Genomic DNA, 20000 nt, shown 5'->3' with positions numbered 1-20000 from the left:
CTCGCGGCCCCCCAACAACATCGTATTACTGTGGATCTCTTAGTTCTGCTCACTCCACTGCAACAGTTCACACATGGCTTCTGAAATCTTGCTGCTCATCATTTCTTACAGCACAACAGCAATCCACCCCACTCATTCCCCAGTTGACGGGCACCCTCTCAATTGCCAATTCTTTGCCGCCACAAAAAGGGCTGCTATAAATATTCTTGTCCATTTAAATGTTTTTCTTTGATCCTTTTTAGGATCCAGATCTAGTAGTAGTAACGCTGGGCCCAAGTGCACACGCTTGATAGCTCTTTGGGCCTAATTCCAAATCGTCCCCAGAATGGTTCACAATTCCACCAAAAGTACATTTATGGCCCAATTTTCCCATGTCCCCTCTCACATTTGTCATTTTCCCTTTCTCTCATATTAGTCCATGTGATAGGTTTAAATTGGTGTCTCAGAGTGGTGTTAACTTGCATATCTCTAATCAATAGTGATTCAGAGCATTTTTCCATAATAGATACACAGATAACTTTGATTTCTTCATCTGGAAACCGCTTTCCATAGTCTTTGACAATCATGGGGGAAATGAATCATATTCTCATAAATTTGACTCAGCTTCTCTATAGTTTGAGAAATGAGGCCTTTCTTGGAGAAATTTTTCCTCTAGTTTTCTGCTTTCCTTCTAATCTCGGCTGCATTCGTTTTATTTGTTCAAAACCTTCATTTAATGAAATCAAAAAGTAGCCATTTTACAACTCCTAATGCTTATAAGTCTCTTGTTTGGCCCAAAATCCTTCCCTTATGCGTAGATCTAATTATTCTAGGCCCCCCACTTAGCTCATGGTGTCAGCTTTTCTGTGGAAATCACACACCCGTTTTGGCTTCGTCTTGTATGCCATGTTAGTTGTTGATCTGTGCCTTCGTTCTACCAAACTGCTTTTCAGTTTTCCCAGCAACGTTTACCCTATGGGGATTCTCCGTTGCACAAACTTGGATCTTTGGCTTTATCGAACACTAGATCACTATGGTCATTCCCTACGTGTACTGTGTGCCTTGTCTGTTCCCCTGAATCACCAGTAACTTCTTAGTAACAGATTGTTTCAATGATTGTCACTTTATAATATAATCTGAAATCTAGGACGGTTAAGCTGCCTTTCCCACCGATTTCCCTTGATATTCCTGACCTTTTGTTCTTCCAGATGAATTTTGAATGTTGAATAAATAGACTGATTTAGGTGGAATTGTCATTTTTATTATGTTGCTTTGGCAGTTCAGTGTATTTCTTGGGTTGTAACCCCAAGGTCCTTGGCAGCAGAGACTGTCTGGAGCCCAGCACAAAGCACGGCCCGAGCCCTGGTACGCCCTTCAGAAGCATCTGTGGAATCAGCTTGGATAGACGGGAATGAACGTTCTAGGCGGGAATGAACCGAAAGCTCAGTTTGCTCTTTCCAGTGAACAGAGGCGGGTCCACCTACCAGTAGCCTTGAGAGCCATCTTCTTTTCTCATGGCCACGTGGTAATGAGGACATGTGGAGACAGAGCATGCAAGTACTGTTTCTCCTCTCTGAACTTCCCATGAGGTGCGTTAGCCCCGTTCTGTAGATGAAGAAACTGAGGCGCAAAGGGACACAAGGAGGGCTGAGTCCCAAACCCAGGTCCTCCTCCTGTGACATTACTCTCCTTCCCTAAGAACGTCCAAACTGACTCCCTTGAAATCCAACAGCAAAGCGATCTGTCTCCCCCTTTCTGCGGAGCTGCCCCCCCAGGCTGGGGCTCTTGCTTCCGTGGGGATACCATCACCAAAAATCGGGCTCCAGCTCTGCCCTTTGCTTTATCTCTCTCGTTTCCAAACCAGGCACATCCCCCTGCGTCCGGGGACACGCGGCCATCACCATCCTCCCCCTCCCCTCTAATCACCAGTTCTCCCACACTGGCCTTTCTCAGGGTCTCTCTCCCTGTTGCAGTGCAATATTGTATCAAGCTACATACAAGGTTTCACAAGGAGTTCTCCACGGCCCCCTCCCACGACTACTGGGAGCAGCCTCCGGAGCAGGATTCCAGTCCCTCAGAGTCTCCTGCTCCCATTTTCTCTCCCCTCAGAGCCGGGGGAGCATCAGAAGTCCCCTGATCCGGCTCCTCTCTACCTCCCTGCAGAGAGATGACTAAGGACTCTGTCAGCGCTGGGGAGCTCATTACTTCCTCTGGAAGCCCTTCCCCACCGTGGACAAGCCAATTCTCAGAAAGGCCTTTCTTGGGGCCGCTAGGGGGCGCAATGGAGAGAGCACCGGCCCTGAAGTCAGGAGGACCCGAGTTCAAATCTGCTCTCAGACACTTGACACTTACTGGCTGTGGGACCCTGGGCAAGTCACTTAACCCCAGTCTCAGAAAAAGAAAAAAAAAAAAGAAAGGCCTTTCTTACTTTAAACCCAAAGCTTCCTTTGTCTGTTGATCAGTTACCACCTCTGGCTATGGGATAAAAGTCCGATTTCTCTTCCACGAGACAAATATTGAGATCATGGCGGTTAGAAAGCAGAACGAATGAGAAAAACCCAGCACGGTCCCAAAACGAAAGCAGCTCCTCAGGAGGCCGGAAGCGCTGCCTCCTTGGAGATGTCCAAGGAGCAGGAGGGATTTCCTTCCTACGGGACTTGCCCCTTTTCATGGTGATAACTAAGGCTCCCACAAAATAAAGCACCCGGAATTCCTAACGTCTCCAGGCTGCCCTGATCCAACCCTCAGTTGCCAACCTGGCTGAGTCCTCGGAGCTGACCGAGAGGCCTGTGGGGGATCCGCCCCTGCTCGGAGGCGCCCACCCTCCCTCCTGGCAGGTGACCCCCCCATCGTCAGTGACTCCACCAGCCCCTTCCCATTAGTGTTCCACCTGAACATCTGGATTTTGTGGCCAGGCAAGGTGGGGAGACCGATGCTGGGAGGGCCGTCGCTTGCTCATGAAAAGGCCACGGGCCCCCAGCAACTCTCTTGTTCTCTGCTTGTCCTATTCCTGCATAGTGTGGGCTTCAGGGAGGGGAGATGGGGTGTCCTTCCCCTCTTCAGCCACCCCAGTCCCCTGCCTCTAGGCTACTCGCAGTCCTGATGGGCTTCCTGGCTACGTGGGTCCTTGCCCAGCAAACCCTTCTTACCGGGGCCCTTGAGAGAAATTTGTCTCAGTTGAATTGAGTGGAAATGAGGGACACGGGGGGGGGGGGGCACCCAGGCCCCAGATTCTCACCAATGCCCAGGTTAGCCCAGGGACTAGGAGCGAACTTCGGGTCTGTGTTTCCAGAACTCTACAAGGTAGGACCGGGAAAAGGGCAGCTCAGAAGGGAAAGGAGGGGAAGCTAGTAACGAGAGCCCTGAAGAAGAAACACAGAAGAAACACTTCCCTTCCTTGGTGGGGGGAGGGGGTGCAGAAAGCAACCAGACCAAGGGCTCCCAGAGGGGCCAGCACCGCATCGGAAGACCCACTTAAAGCCCTCTGCTGCCTCTGTTTGCCCCCTGACATGGGGGCAACATGTTCAGCATAGACTTCCGAACATACAGAGAGAAGAAAAGAGATGCACTTAGTAGGCGCCACGGGCAGCTGGGTGGGCCAGCGATGGGCCTCTGGCCTCCAGCAGTTACCTGTTGTGCTACTGGGCACATCACTTAACCCTTTGCCTCCATTTCAACTGCAAAATGATCTGGAGAAGGAAAGGCAACCATCCCAGAAAACTCTAAATGAGCTCACAAAGAGCGGACGGGACTGGGATCACAAAGAGCGGATGGGACTGGGATCACAAAGAGCGGATGGGACTGGGATCACAAAGAGCGGAGGGGACTGGGATCACAAAGAGCGGACGGGACTGAGATGACTGAACAAAAATTAGGCACCTACTGTATACCTACACTCTGACAGGCCCTTTAGTTGTGCTCAGATCAGAAAAGATCTCAAAGTTTGGGGGGACGAAGGAACCTGGTTAGTCCCTAGGAGGACTTCAGAAAGACTGAGGGCCCCCAGGTGGTATTGACAGCCCAGGCTAATTCTGCCTCTAGAGGATCCTGAGCATGGCACTTTGTGCCTCAGTTTCCACTTCCATGGAATAGGGAGATTTGACTCAGTGTTCCCCAGGGCCTTTTCCAGTTCTAATTCACAGGCTTCAGGAAGCCACAGAAACAAGTGGAAGAAGACAGGGAAATGACTGACTCTTAATTGCACAGTCTTCTCAGTCACCCAGGCTGCCTCTTTCCCACCTGCTTTCTCCCTAAGACCGTCTTACACCAGATTGGGGGGGGGGGGGTTGTTAGGAGCACCCAGAAGAGCTGGGGAAGGAGGACTATGGGAGAGTTTTTTCATTTGCATTAGAAATGCCTCTAGGCTGAGCCCCAGGGACCAGCCTCTCCACATTGTCACCCTGACCTATTTAATAAACTCCTTTTAATTCTTAAAAAGAAAAAGGGAAAAAAAAGGCTACTGGCAAGCCCACAGAGGGTGATTTGGCTTGGTCTTTTAAAAGACACTCAGTTCTTACAAACGGCCTGCTCTCCTTTGGCCAGGAGCCCGGGAATCCTGCGCAATGGAGATGACGCTGATAAAAGAGAAGCAGGGAAGGGGGTTGGGGGAGAAAGAAGAAGAGGGATTGTCTGGCTGAACCCCCTCGTTTTTCATGGGGAGAAACCGAGTCCCCGAGAGGGAGATCCCGAGTCCCAGAAGCCACCGCGCTCGGACTGCTGGCTCCCTGATGCCTCCATGACCAGTGTCCTAGATGGCCTCCATTCCCGTGCCCCCCACAACATCAAGCACCTCACAAACACCCAACATGATTTAGAAACACAAAGATGGAGGGAGCCTCACTCAAAATAAAAGCAGCGGTGATGGACCGCATTAGGATCCTTTGCCAAAGTCCCCCCTCCCGGGCTCCTTAAAATGAGAAGGGGGAGAAAGGCCTCCAGTGTCCCTGGATTATCCAGCAGGGCTGGCCACAAAATTGTGGAATCCTGGCAGCAGGGACCTTAGAGGTCATCGGTCCCCCCAGCCACCCATTTTTCAAAGGATTGGCTCAAGGTCACCCATCAGAGGTACGAGATACACACGTACCATAGGCATTGAGGGGGGGGATTTCACTCAGGTCCTCTGGCTTCTGGGCAGAGCTCTTTCCCAGGACTGGAGCCGGGGTCTTTGTGCCGTCCCCAACAATGGTCTGCCTCCAAGCTGGCCCCCCTGACTGCGCTCCCACAGATCTGCAGGAGCCACCTCCGGGTCTCTCGGCTGCCTCCTTCCCCCAGACCCGGGCACTCACCAGCTCGTTGTCTTCTCCCGGGTTCAGCAGGGCCCAGTGGGCTCTCTTGCGGTTCTCCTCCATGTGGAGGCCGGCCTGTCCCCTGCCAAGGTCTGCTCCAGCTAATCCCTCGGGGAGTTCCTCACCGGGCCAGCTGGAAGGCTGAGCAACAAATACCTTTCATCCCAGCTGCGCAACGATGTTTAAATATCCTACCACACCCCTTCCTTATTGGACTAACCGAGGGGAGCAGGGCAGGCCGAGGGACCTTCCCATGTTGCTGCCCTGCCTTGATTTCTCTTCCCAGCCTCGGCTGCCGAGCCAACTGAGGGAGGCAGATGCCGCACGAGCAGGGCTTGGGCAAGAAAGTTAACTTCCCATCAGCAAACGCTGGAGCCCGGCCAAGCACACCAAGAACGGAAGAGATCCTTCATGAACGAGCCAGAGATTAGCCAGTGAGAAAGGGCCAGAGACTTGGGGGCCAGGGACAGCCCGGCTGGGGAAAGTGGAAATGACTTCTGACACCGGCTAGTCCCGGGAGGAGGTGACAATGACTCCAAGGTGGCTTGGCCCTGACCCTAAGGCCTCCGGATCTGGGGAGCCCCGTCTTCCCCGAACAATGCAGACGTCAGATAAGGATCTGTTGGTCCATAGGAGCCAGATTTCTGAGACAATAAGGCGGTGAATATTAGCGCACCCAAAGGCTCCACCTCCAAGTCAGAGAATTCAACAATAGGTGCATTTCGGAACACCCATTAGCTCCTCCTCCAAGACTCAGTTTATCAGTGACATGAAGCACCCAATCTCTCCCACTTTTTCCTATAAATTTATTTTCTCGCTCCCGGTTCTTTTGGACCTTAGCCATTGTCAGCAGCGTAATAAGTCTTTGCTCCTTAACTTGGAGTCAAACTGAGTTTGAGAATTCACTCATCACAGGTGCGACATTGACCCTGGGACCCTAACATTGTGGGGGTGTCTTGTTCCTCAACATCAAGATGGAGCCAAAAGGAAGGAGAGACTCCGGTGAAAAGTGGGGATCAAACAGAAGCAAAGCCCTGGGCCTCCCGGGATGCATGGATGGAGGTAAGTAGAATCTGCACAGAAGGAGGTCTCACCCCTCTCCACCCCAGCTTTGTTCTTTTCCGAAAATTCATGGACTCTCAGATTTGGAAAAAGGCTTGAGAATCCCCATCGTCACTCAACCAACAAGTGATAATCCAGCCTTTGCCAGAAGCCCTCCAATGAAGGGCAACTCTTTACCTCCTTTAACTTCTCTGGATCTCAGTTTCCTCATTTGTCAAATGAAGCAGTCAACCCGATGGCCTGCTACTATGATGGGAATCTGAAGGCTCATCAGGGGTTGCAAATGAGCAAAAGCCATCATTTACTGTAAGAGAATGAATGGGGTTTCCATGGCATGGGCAGTTCTGGGAAAAGGAAAGAAGGAAGGGAGGGAGGGAAGAAGAGAGGGAGAAAGAGAGGGAGGAAGGAAGGGAGAGAGGGAGGGAGGGAGGGAAGGAGGAAAAGAGGGAGGGAGGGAGGAAGGAAAAGAGGGAGGGAGGAAGGAAGGAAAGGAGGGAGGGAGGAAGGAAGGAAAGGAGGAAGGAAGGAAGGAAAAGAAGGAGGAAGGAAAAGAGGGAGGGAGGAAGGAAAAGAGGGAGGAAGGAAGGAAGGAAGGAAGGAAGGAAGGAAGGAAGGAAGGAAGGAAGGAAGGAAGGAAGGAAGGAAGGAAGGAAGGAAGGAAGGAAGGAAAAGAAGGAGGAAGGAAAAGAGGGAGGGAGAAAGGAAAGGAAGGAAAGGAGGAAGGAAGGAAGGGAGGGAGGGAGGAAAGGAAGGAAAGAAAGAAAGAAGGAAGGGAGGGAGGAAAGAAAGGAAGGAAGAAAGGGAGGGAAGGAGGAAAGAAAGAAGGAAGGAAGGAAGGGAAGGAGGAAGGGAAGGAAGGAGGGAGGGAGCTGGGGTGGGTGCAGGCTTCCACCACAGACAGATAAGAACTCCCAGGGCAGAGGATGTGCACAACCTTGGCTTGAGTTCCTCCCCATGAGCTCAGAGAAGGCAATGTACCCAGAGCGCATTGTGTCTGTCTGTCTATCTGCTGGTCTGTGATCTACCTTTTAGTGACACGCCTCTCCAAAGTGTACTGGGCTGATCCAGGACTCTCCAGCAACGCTTACGGAAAATTCGCTCCCTTAGCAGCCCCTCTGGGACATCAGCGGTCCCTCCTCTTCAGGAGAAGGCACAGAGGATGCAGCTGATCTGTCATTCTGACCAAGAGCTGTTCCCTAATTGGCAAGAAGTCAAAGGATAGAAATCAATTTTAATAGAATTTTTAATAATTTTAATAGAATTAACGACTATTAATAACCATAGGAGAGACTGTCTCAAGTCACTAGTCATGAGGTTTTACTTCATGCCAGCAAATTAACAAAAAAGACAATGTTGCAGAGGCTGTGGGAAGACAAACTCAGTCTGCTGGCGGAGCTGCGGATGGGCCGACGAGTCAGGGAAACCGTTTGGAGCTCTGCTAAGAAAAACAGAAAGTAAAAACCTGTTTGTCCTACCGCTCGGCAGGTACTCCGCGGAACCCAAAAGAAGGATCCTAAAACCTATCAAAACAGGGGTTAGTGAAGAAGTGAAAGCAAAATATTGGCTCAGCAATTTGGGAAGGCCTTCAAAAAGGATGGGGGCAAAAATAGAATAGAATATCAATGTAACATGAGAGACAGAGAGAGAAAAAGAGAGAGAGAAATGTCTATAGACTATATATCCTCTATTATTTGTGCCGGATTATAAAGTGTATTAAAAATTCAGAGAGGCGGAGAACTTTTTTTGAACTGAGATAAAGTGAGGTTAAAACCACCATGGAAAAAAATATATAATTATTGTGTGACTAAAAAAATACAATGAAACTGTACCCTGAACAATGAACATTCCTGAGCTAAACCCTAAGGGATAGTTTAGAAAACTCACCTCCTTCCATTCCCCCAAGGGTGGGGGACCCCAGGGTGGAATATTGCATATTTTGGCAGACACAAGAACTGTATTGGTTGGTTTTTTCTGGATTTTTTTCTCTTTTAAAATCTCTGTTGCTTGGAACAGCTTGTTGAGTAAAGGAGAGGGAGGAATATATTTTTATTGTAGCTTTTTATTTACCAGATATATGCATGGGTCATTTTTCAACATTGACTCTTGTAAAACCTTTTGTTCCAACTTTTCCCCTCCTTCCCCCACCCCCTCCCCCAGATGGCAGGTTGACCAATACAGGTTAAACATGTTAAAGTATAAGTTAAATCCAATATATGTATCCATGTCCACACAGTTATTTTGTTGCACAAGAAAAAATGGATTTAGAAAGAAGGTAAAAATAACCTGGGAAGAAAAACAAAATTGCAAGCAAGCATTAACAGAAAGAGTGGAAATGCTGTTTGTGGTCCACACTCATCTCCCAGAGTTCTTTCGCTGGGTGGAGCTGGTTCTGTTCATCACTGATCAATTGGATCTGAATTGGATGCTCTCATTGCCAAAGAGAGCCACGTCCATCAGAACCGATCCTCGTGTAGTATTGTTGTTGAAGTGTATAATGATCAGGGAAGAATATATTTAGAAATAATTGGGATTAAAAAATAAAAAATATGAATTTTGGAAACTTTAATTTTTTTTTTAATATTGGATTATTACCTAGCTTTTCCTGGGAGAACCAGACTAACCAGAGAGACACGAGCAGCCCAGAGACCGGGGCGGAAAGCACATGTTCCAGGGTCCCTGGCTCTGTCCCTCTTCCCCTTGGAAGCTGGAGAACATAGGCCCAAACACCCCTCCAGTCTCACTCCAAGCTCTGTGATTGTCTGACAGATTCCATGTGGCTTTGATTCAGAGACGCTCCTGACAAATACCCAATAAGACTCCGGACAAAGATCCACCCATTTCTCAGGCATGACCAGGGAGGAACGGCACACTCGATAACTCTGGCTGTGGAGGGCCAACCTTTCCCAGGGCCCTGCCGTGACTCCATTTTAATAAGAGACCCTCAGACCAAGAAGGGCAGGGCTTCTTGTCTGCACAGAAGGCCCTTAAGGCTGGAAGACGGACCATCGTGGGGCTGCAGAACGCCAGCTAAGAGAGGAGGAGAGCAGTCCCAGCAGCACCTGGCGGCAAACCCTGCCCCAGAGCCAGGCCCGGCCCGGGCAGATGAAGGCTCGCTGAAGCCCATCCCCAGCTTAAGGGACGTTCTTGGCCCAGACTAAGGTGAGAGATGAAGGCCAGCTTTAACCCACACTCGGAATGGAAACGAGAGCGCTTTCCCTCCTGATGAAGGTAGGCAGGAGCAGCCTTAGAGAAGCCCCAGTTAACCTGCCCCTTGGAGACTTTCAGCAGTCTGCCAAGTGGAAGAAATGCTGGACTTTCACTGGCGCGAGTCCCTCCTCCACACTTCGGCCATTTGTGGAGATGGAGGCCTGCGCACAGTAGGCACCTCGTGGACGTTCATTGGCCGGCTGACCCCGACAGCAGAGCTGTCCATCTTCCCCTTGCTCATCCAGGGCAGAGAGGCCGAGGAAGGCCGCCCGCGCTGCTTGCCCTTTAAGAGCCGTGCCTCTGGAATGCCGGTGCCCCAGGATTAAGGCACCGGGAGTCTGGTTTCAAGGCTTTGTTGACCAAGACAAGAGCCAGGAGCCCTTAAGAGGATTATGCCCTTTCCCATAGGTGGGGCCAGTTTCATGCTTAGAAGGGCCCTCCCTGCTAGTTCCCTGGTGGAAGTGACCTTCCATGGCCGCTCAGAGCGTTCCCCGGCTGGAGCGAGAGGAGGGAAAGGGATCTCACTCAGCTGGGAGGCCCAGGATGGAGGTGGGAGCCCACGGCTCCCAGGGCCCGGCCCAGGGTCCTCTGTCGTTCAGCACCCAGCCCCGGGTACGGAGGAGCAGGGGAGCCAGGAAGCTTTAACCTTGCAGAACGGTACCCTCGGAGCTCCCTGGAACGAAGCTCTTGGGGTGTTCCCAGAGCTCACTGTGCTTCCCACGGTGAAAGAGGAGCCGAGGGAGAGGGAGGGGAAGGAGACTGTGGTGCAGGGGAGCACAGGAGGAACCTGCAGAACCTGGGGAGAAACGGGACAATTGAGGGAAAGCTTGCTGGAGATGGAGGCAAAAGGCGGCTCTGAGTTCAAAACCCGCTTATCTCCTTGCCACCTCTGGGACTCTGTCCGGTGACTTCATTTCCCCAGATCTCAGTTTCCTTTCTCTGAAGTGAGAGGGTGGAGTAACGTGACACCGGGAGTCAGGGAATTAGGGCTCAAGACCGGCCTTGGATTCTCTCCCCACTGAGATCTCAAGAACGTCAGGCAATGTCTCGGCGGCCTCCATTTGTAAAATGGCCTCAGGTCCCGCTCCGGGACCCCCTTCTCTCTGAATGGAGGGAGATGTCCGCAGTGTCAGAAGGGGCTTGGGGAGGGGCTCACTTAGTACTGACCCCGTGCCATGGGGAAGGTGCCTGCTGGGTAATCTGAGGTCTGCTGTTGAACTCAAACAGAAATGGGGGAGGGGGCCTGCAGGCGGCACCTCGTCATGTAATCTGTGTTTTCTTGCACTTTTATTTTGTCCAGTATTGCCCAACTCCATTTCATCTGTTATGGCAGCTGGGAATAAGGTAGAGGCAGAATACGGCCCTCAGGCTGTGGCTGACACCCTGATCCAGGACAACAGCTTTGCTTTTAGAGCTTCTGGTGCAACTTGTCTGACCTGTACGTCTCAGCCCACACTAAAGGTGGTGACAGAGCTCGCTCCCAGCCTCCAGCCTCCAGCCTCCAGCCTCCCAGCCTCCAGCCTCCAGCCTTTTAACTCCCAGCCTCCCAGCCTCCAGCCTTTTAACTCCCAGCCTCCAGTCTCCAGCCTGCAGCCTTTTAACTCCCAGCCTCCAGCCTCCAGCCTCCAGCCTCCCAGCCTCCCAGCCTCCAGCCTTTTAACTCCCAGCCTCCAGCCTCCAGCCTTTTAACTCCCAGCCTCCAGCCTCCAGCCTTTTAACTCCCAGCCTCCCAGCCTCCAGCCTTTTAACTCCCAGCCTCCCAGCCTCCAGCCTCCAGTCTTTTAACTCCCAGCCTCCCAGCCTCCAGCCTTTTAACTCCCAGCCTCCCAGCCTCCAGCCTCCAGCCTTTTAACTCCCAGCCTCCCAGCCTCCAGCCTCCAGCCTTTTAACTCCCAGCCTCCCAGCCTCCAGCCTTTTAACTCCCAGCCTCCCAGCCTCCAGCCTCCAGTCTTTTAACTCCCAGCCTTCAGCCTCCAGTCTTTTAACTCCCAGCCTCCAGCCTTTTAACTCCCAGCCTCCCAGCCTCCAGCCTTTTAACTCCCAGCCTCCCAGCCTCCAGCCTTTTAACTCCCAGCCTCCCAGCCTCCAGTCTCCAGTCTTTTAACTCCCAGCCTCCAGCCTCCAGTCTTTTAACTCCCAGCCTCCAGCCTCCAGTCTCCAGTCTTTTAACTCCCAGCCTCCAGCCTCCAGCCTTTTAACTCCCAGCCTCCCAGCCTCCAGCCTCCAGTCTTTTAACTCCCAGCCTCCCAGCCTCCAGTCTCCAGTCTTTTAACTCCCAGCCTCCAGCCTCCAGCCTTTTAACTCCCAGCCTCCCAGCCTCCAGCCTCCAGTCTTTTAACTCCCAGCCTCCAGCCTCCAGTCTTTTAACTCCCAGCCTCCAGCCTCCTAAAGCAAGCACTGCTACTTTGAAGGCTCAAAGAGACCTTGGAGATCACCTATGTTCTTCACATTAGAAGGAAGGAGCTGAGGAGACTTGCTCAATGTCACAAAACTAAGCCCTAAAAGGAGCCCAGATTTCAGCCCCCATCTTCTGGCCTCACAACTACCCACAATCCCAAGGACCCGTTCGATGGGCAGAGGGGGGGAAGAGGAGGAGCACCATGTCTGGCAGAAGCTACGACTGCCGTCTGCCTTGGCGAGGAGCAGGGCCTCCTGGATGTAGGGGGAAGGAGCAGGGAAGGGCGGGGCCCCTCTGCCTGTCTTGCCCCCCTGGCCACTTGGCTGACTCACTCCACTTAGTTCCTTATGGAAAGAATACCTGTCACGGCCCAGCCCCGTCCTCCTGACCAGGGCTGGTGCTCCGTCCACCGCATCACTTAGCAGTCCCTCCATCCATTGTTCTTCTAACAAAGGAATGCTTTCAAAGGAAGAGACGGCAGAATCTCTGCAAACTGAAAACTTTGACATCGCAGCCGTCATTCCAAACATTTTCCACATTAGTCATGCTGTGAATGAAAACACGGATCCAACAAAACAAAACAAAATGAGAAAAAATTAAAAAAAGGAAAAGTCTGCTTCCATCTGCACTCAGAGTCCATCAAGTCTTTCAGGGAGGAAGATAATATTTTTCTTCACTAGTCCTCAGTAATTGTACTGCTGAGGAGAGCCAAGTCATTCACATTTGATCAACAGAATTTCTAATGAAATTAAAGCTCAGCCAAGTGTCTAGAACACAATAGGAGCTTAATAAATGTCTCATTGATTATTTTGAATTGAATTGAACTTTTCATTTATTAGATGACAGCCAATGGGACCCAACCTGTAAAATCACACGGGCTATGACTCAGCTGGTTACCTAATCTAGAGACAGGAAGACTAATGGTGCCCTGAAATCTTTAGAGAGGTGAACGGAGAACAATGGACAAGAATATAGTGTCCACCAGAAAAATGTCCTCGGTATGTAGGTGTGACGATTAGAGTTCGCATGCATACCAGATGCTGTTGCATTTGCTCTTCCCGATGACTGGGAGGCGGTGCACCCCCACATCCCGGTCCTCAGACTGAGGTGAGAGGGTGAAGCATCTGAAGGCAAGAGTCCAACGTGGATCTTGCACAATCTTCCACAGCGCCACCTCGTGGGCTCAATAAAGTTTAGGTGCAATCAAGTTGAGAGATCATAAGAAAAACCAGGATCTAATGGGGGCAGAGTATGTCTACTTTGGCTTTATTTATTTACTCATTCGTTCATTTATTTATTTGCTAATTTGTTTGTTTATTAGGATGGCATTGGAGACAGAAAAAATTGTCCCTATCTTTAATTAGCCACGTGACCATGTGCAAACACTTCACCTCTTCAGTCTCCGTTTGTTTACTTATAAAATGGGACAATAATCCATCCGCTGCCTTTTTCACAGTGGGAATGGTAAAATGTGCTATCTCCAGGTGAGTTTCTGCTCATGAGACTTCCATATCTATGCTCTGCCATCACACATTTCTTGGTGCCATTTGGATGGTTAGGTAGGTCATGAATTTGACCCAAAATGTCAGGTTTTCTGACAATCGTCCCATTCTCACTCATCTTCCTTGATTAGATTAAATGATCTCATGGCAACGGCTGTCTTAGAGAAGACCAGGGTCTATCTGGTCTCTCATTAACCAAGGCAATTTGAGTGAAGACATAAGGATTTGATTTGTCTAAGGAGGCCCAGGAGTTTGCAGACCAAACTGGAGATCACTGAGACACCTAAAACGTCCCCGGATCTACATGAGCTTCTCAGGGCCCTTTAGACCAAACCAATCCAATCCGATGAGCCATGGAATGTCCTAGCATATACATGCCAGGAAATGTTCTAGGGGCTAGAAATAGGACAAAAATAAAATAATCCTGGCCTCTGGGAGCTTACATTCTACTGGGGAGGGGGATAAAAAATGAAAGCGGATGCTGGCTCTCTGGTTCCAAGTCACATAACTGGAGGAACAGCTCATCTATGACCACATCGCCAGGACTAAGACAATTGGATCCACCTTCAGAGAGCTTACGCTTTACTTGGAGATCAAGTAGACTTTCTGGCGCTGCATCCTACACAAAAAGATCCAAAGGGCTATTTTATTCTAGGACCAAAATCCCAGGGCTACCACAGAACAGACCGTCTTTCAAAAATTAGTCCCCCCCCACCCCCGGGAGGATGCTTCAGAGCTGTAATCTATAGAACAATTGCTGGCAACCCCTTCCGAGCACGGGAGACTGGAGGTGTTTCCAAAGAGTTCACCTCCTGCTATATCATTCTTGATTCACACAAGGCAGGGTCTCCTGGAAGGATCCATGGAGTTGCCCTTGATTTTCAAACCTCACTGCAGAACGCCTTCCAGAAGAGGACTTTACAAGAGTCATTCTAATGATTACCAGACTTATGCCCTTGAAGAGCTTGAAAGAGCTCAAAAAGAGATTGAAAAGGAAAGATTCCAAGGCAGCAAAATCAAAGTTCAGCCAGGAGGGAGAGAGATTTCACATCATCACAGAACTTAGAACTGAGTCATCAGCCATTCCCCTCCCTTCACTTTCCAGGTGAGATAGGTGAGGCCCCAAATTGGGAAAGCCTTAGTCATCAGTCCTGACACTGTCAGAGCTGAGACCTTAGCTTTGGGGCTCCCAGCTCTCAGGGTCACGGGCTCCAGTCATTTTAGTTCTTCATTTCAGCCAAGTCTCCTCAGAAAGATGCTTGGAGATCATCTAGTCGGACCCCGCCGGACCCCATGGTTGGGCAGAGAGGACCCCAAAGCCCCGAGAGAGAAAGAGAGGAGACAAAGGCAGGGATACAAAGCCAGCGCTTTCATTCTTCATGAGTGCATAAGTCAAACACGAGCAGCCAATGGTCAGACGAGCACAGAGATGCTGTAGACCAGGGAGCCTCCATGCCCATGGACCACAGGCTGCTCACAGATGTCACTTCATGGGCTCTTGGACGAGGTTCTCAGCACCGATCCAGGTTTGTGGAAAGACCCAGGACTATTGTAGGAACCTCAGCCACCACTGATGACAATGTCCTCATCTTACAGCGGGGGAAACTAATAAAAATCACTAGAACTTAGGCAGCAAGGGAAGATTTCCAAAGCTCTTTGCGTGTGCCCTCACAATACTCTGTGATACATGTGCCATTGCTATCCCATTATACAGATGAGACTAGGAGGCAATCTGCAGGGGGTGTGGACTCACTATGAGCCAACTTTACTGAGGTGGGAATGCTGGGAGAGAATACACTTTAGTGTTTCTATCACTGCTCAAAGAGAAAAGCGGAAAGCAGGCAGATACTGTTTGGGTGGAGTGCTAGAAACTGGGCCCCGATGTGTCCAGGTCCATTGTGGTAATGTAACCTAAATGACGGCTCTAATTTTAATTGCATTCCTAGTAAGGGATGGGTTCTGGCACAAGATGGGGCTGACTTCTGGTTTCGAGTAATCTCCAAAATCTATTACCCAATGTTGCTAAATGCCCTAGTTAAGTTCATGCCTTCCCTGTCGTTTTTGTGGCTATTCTCTGTCGATCTGAACACAAACATCATCTTCTACCTTGATGAAAATCCAAAGAGATCATCGGTTTCAGAGAAATATATCCAAACTCCCGCCCTACGCTGGCCCGGGCTGACTTTGGGCTTTTTTAGAAGCTGCCGCCTTCGTGCCTTATTTTCAGTGGCTTGGAAGATCTTCCCCACCTCTACTGACTGAAGACTAAAATCCTAGCACAGATATTCCCTGGAGGAGGAGACGCTATATCGCCCAGGCGGTTGATCTGTCAATTCCGTTATAGTTCTAGGCTATCAAAGGTAGAAGGGACCAGAGGCCATCTCCACAGCGGATACATACAAAGATGGTCCAGACAAGTTAATCTCTGGGGCAGTGAGAGCCATGCAAGCTCCTTCTTCAGACTCCCACTCTCCCAGAGGAGCCTTATCCCAAGACGAAGGCCAAGCACACTTCCTTCACCCAGTGTTTTTGAGTTGGGAAACATGGAGTCAGCCAGCCTTAAGTAGCTTAGAGAAAGAGATGTTCATTACGGTGATACAGTGAGAACAGTTAATATAAAACACATGCCCTCCGAGAAAAGTCTGTGACATTCCCCTACAAGTGTAGAGAGTCCAAAAGAATATGGGTTCAAACTTAGAAAATCAAAATGGCCAAGGGATAACTCCTACTGTCTGCTTGCTAAATGCCCTTTTCTCTTATTTACGGGGTGCTCAAGAAGTTCCCTTTGGAGTCTTTGCCGAGTCCCAAGTCCAATCTGTTCTTGCATCTCAAAGACACAAAAACTGGTGCCACATGTTGGGGGTGTCATTTAGGACCCCAGCGGGGAGAAATTTCACTGCTCTGCTGCCCCAAGGAATCTTCTGTTAAGACCCAGATGGGAGGATGGGGGAGTCTGACAATCTCCAGACTCTAGAAGATGGTAAGGTCCTTCTCTGGGTAAAGTCAAGGCAGAAGAGACCTGTCTAAAGCTAAAACCAAAGCCAAGACTTCTCTTCCCTGCCCCAAGTCCTCCAAGTGCTCCCTGCTCAGGGGTGTGTTGGAAAGTCATCTTGATAATTCAACACGTGGCCTTATTAAACACAACTCTTGTGTCCTTTACTATAGCATTTATGTGTCAAGGAACTTTTTCATGCTTAGTTTAAATTCTATGATTGATTTAATTTAATGATTTATTAAACTTTCCCTTAATTTAAATTCAGGAAGGTTGAGTAAAACCAATCAGAAGGAGGAGAGCAATTTCTGCTAACAGCCCTAAAGAAAGAGTGGATCCCTTTGCCTCCCTGAAGTTGGCTGTTAATGACCATAGAGTATGCATTAATGACGCCCGGGCTTCTGAACTGACGGACTCTAAAATGTGTCCTGTAATTCGGCTCACAAATGCACTTATTGATGGGAAGGGGAGGTAGGACCAAGCAGAGCAACTCTGGGGAAGCTGGCTACTTGGGCGGCTTTCCTTGGAAATCCTCTGCGACTCATCCCTTAAGTTATGTTTCCTGGGGAGGAATGACTAATATCGGGCTAAACTGTAAGCTGCTTGAGGTTTCAGGGACCATCAGGGTGGTGGAATACACAATGGGGAAGGGAAAAAATAAGGTGACATATACATACATATATATATATATATATATATATATATATATATATACATACATACATACATACATAAAGAGAGAGAGAAAGAGAGAGATTACCTACTATACGTCAGACATCATGCTAAGTGCTTTTTTTAAACAAATATTATCTCAAGATCCAGACAAGTTCCAATGATCTTGTGATGGAGAGAGCTTTCTGCACCCGGAGAGAGGATTGTGGGAACTGAGTGTGGTTCACAACATAGCAGTTTTACTTTTCTTGTCGTTTGCTTGAATTTTATTTTCTTTCCCATTTTTTTCCTTTTTGATCTGATTTTTCTTGGGCAGCAAGATAATTGCATAAATACGTATACATATAATGGATTTACCATAAATTTTACCATGTTTAACATATATTGGATTACTCGCCATCTAGGAGAGGGGGTGGGGGAAGGAGGAAAATTGAAACGCAAGGTCTTACAAGAGTTAATGTCAAAGAATTGTCCATGTTTTAATTAAAAATATATATTCTTTTAAAAAACAGATTATCTCATTTAATCTTCACAACAATCCAGAGCAGTAGGTGCTGGTTATTATCTCCATTTTATAGTTAAAGAAACCAAACCAAGGTCAGACATCTAGTGAGTGTCTGGATTTGAACTCAGAGCTTCTGGGCCCAGTGTTTTTCCCACTGTGTCATCCACTTGTCTGCCACAATAGGACAATGTTACAGTACCACGGACAGCTGCAGCCTGGGCATCCCGAGCCTTTCCTTATTTTCTGGAACGCCTTCGCCAAAAGTCAGAGACCTGCCAGGGGAGTGTCACAGGACTCTGACAAAACAGCTTTTTCATAAGTATTGAGTTCAGAATGAATTTCTCCCTAACTCACCAGCAGGAGGCACTCCGGGGATGGCAGAGGTGAGGAGAGACCCTATTATCCCTAAGACAGGAGCTGTGTTTAGGTGCCGAAAAGGTAAACAATAGTTGAGAGATGAGGTTCCGACATGATCTAGCTCATATCTCCGAGGCAGAGGCCAAGGCCATCCACGGGCCAGGGCCCTTCCGTCTGGTGGAGGGAAGCACCGGAGTCTCCAAAATTAAATGTCAGAAAGGGAATGGGATCCCCGTGACATGTTCCCTTGATCATTAGCCTTTATTGTGCTGACTGCATGCAGGCACTGGGATGGGACAGTGGAGTGACCCCATCTCTGGGAGGGAGGGAGGGGAAACTTGAATTTTGAGCCCGGCTTCCTGGGGAGGAGAGACACCTTCCCAGAGAGTATGAGGAATTCAGACAATGCAAATCCAGTGAAGGAAGAGGTGATTTCAGTCCACCCCAGATGCTTTCATCATGTCCAAGTCTCCATGACCTCATTTGGGGTTTTCTTGGCAAAGACACCGGAGCGGTTTGCCATTCTCTTCTACTCCATTTTACAGACAAGGAAACTGAGGCAAACAGGGTAAAGTGACTTGTCCAAGATCACTCCTAGTAAATGTCTGAGGTTAGGTTTGAACTCGGGTCCTCCTGACTCCAGGCCTAGCTCTATCCACTGAACCGAGCAGCTGCCCGGACTTTCTCCTCTCAGGCCAGGGCACCCACAAGGTAGCTCTGGGAGCCTGGGGGACTGGTAGTCTCGCAGGGGCCCTGAAGCCAAATTTACCCAAGAGGGAAGGAGTATTTTTCTTTTTAGTGGCCTTTTGGGAGAGCTCTTCATCGTGTGGCCTTCTTGAGGGTGAGAGAGCCTCAGGCCTGGGTCCAAAGAGTATAATGAACTGTTTGCTCGCCAGGAGGGCAGAGCTGGGGGAGACCAGGCGTGAATAACCGAGCTGAGCAGGAGGGAAGGAGCCGGGCATCTCGGCTTGTGAGGAGCCGGGCATCTCGGCTTGTGAAGAGCCGGGCATCTCGGCTTGTGAGGAGCTGGGCATCTCGGCTTGTGAGGAGCACCCAGAGGAAGCCGCCCCAGGAAGCTCGGAGCCAGCGCTTTCTCAGAGGAGGCTGACCCTGCGCGCTCGCTCCCGGGAGACCCAGGGCTCTCTCCATGGCTCCCACGCCTTCCCTCAGTTTAGCAGTCAGGATAATCTCTCCCTAACACTGGACTCTCTGGTTTCCTTCTGAAAAAGAAGCTTTGAGTGTTTTTCCCTTTTGGTTAGCCGTGAGATTCCATCCAAGTGGGAGCGTGTGCCCTCATCCCCTGTCCCCAACAACTCCCTCACTGGGCACAGACCTCTAGATGACTGGGCTGGGATCACCCAGCGAGCCTGGGGCCCAGAGAGAAATTAAGCCCAACACTCGGGCCGTTAAGGAGCAGACCAAAGGGAGAAGGCCCATCAGGGAGCTTTGAGAACGCGGCTGGTCTGGAGAGGGAGGAGGGGATGGGAGGGGACTCACCCCCTGGTTTTAGCCTCTTCCTGGGGAGGCTGGCCCTCCATGAAACTTCCCACAGTCCCCCTGCGGAAAGTTCTCCCCTCAATGGGTCCTAGCTGACCGTGAGCTCCTGAGGCAGGAAGCGCCCTGGGTATGGTGCCTGACCCTCGGAGGAGCCCTTCCGGGAGCTCTTCAGCATCTCGTGTCAGAATGTAAGCACTGCGAGGGCCGAAGGCTGCACTGACACATCTGTGTCCACCATGCCCGGCAACGCCCTCCTGGAGCCACGGTCCCAGCCCTCAAAGACCATGGCCTGGTGGGAAATCAGCCCTATCCGGCCCGGTGGGGAGCAGGCGGCCCCCAGGGAACCCCTAATGGCTCCCAAGCTCTCCCACCAAAAATCCCAGCTCTTCCCCAGCTCATCATTCAAGGAATCCCCTCTGACCAAGGACCCATCGCCGTTCCCCAGAAACCCGCTCCCCTCCCGGCTCGGCTCAGGTTCCGGCCCCCATCCCCACCTGGTACTTACTATTATCAAGCCCTTCACAGGGAAGCTACCCCAGGCCAT

At 50.2% G+C, this 20000-nt stretch overlaps 1 protein-coding gene across 3 annotated transcripts in view; it reads right to left on the bottom strand.

Moving 5' to 3' along the window:
- Positions 1–5776, bottom strand: part of ATP13A5 (ATPase 13A5) — a 104064-nt gene extending 98288 nt beyond the window's left edge. For 2 of the 3 annotated variants that reach the window (XM_074297833.1, XM_074297834.1), the window contains exon 1: positions 5265–5600. In XM_074297833.1, the coding sequence (XP_074153934.1) occupies positions 5265–5327 (63 nt within the window). In that variant the 5' untranslated portion in view covers positions 5328–5600. Of the gene's footprint in view, positions 1–5264 lie in introns of all 3 variants that reach the window. The other variant, XM_074297835.1, reaches the window with a different exon arrangement.
- Between the last annotated feature and the right edge of the window lie 14224 nt (positions 5777–20000).

The sequence above is a fragment of the Sminthopsis crassicaudata genome, chromosome 3, assembly GCF_048593235.1.
Source record: "Sminthopsis crassicaudata isolate SCR6 chromosome 3, ASM4859323v1, whole genome shotgun sequence".
NCBI classification, from domain to species: domain Eukaryota; kingdom Metazoa; phylum Chordata; class Mammalia; order Dasyuromorphia; family Dasyuridae; genus Sminthopsis; species Sminthopsis crassicaudata.
The sequence above is the reverse complement of the archived record's forward strand: the minus strand, read 5'-3'. Positions and strand labels throughout refer to the sequence as shown.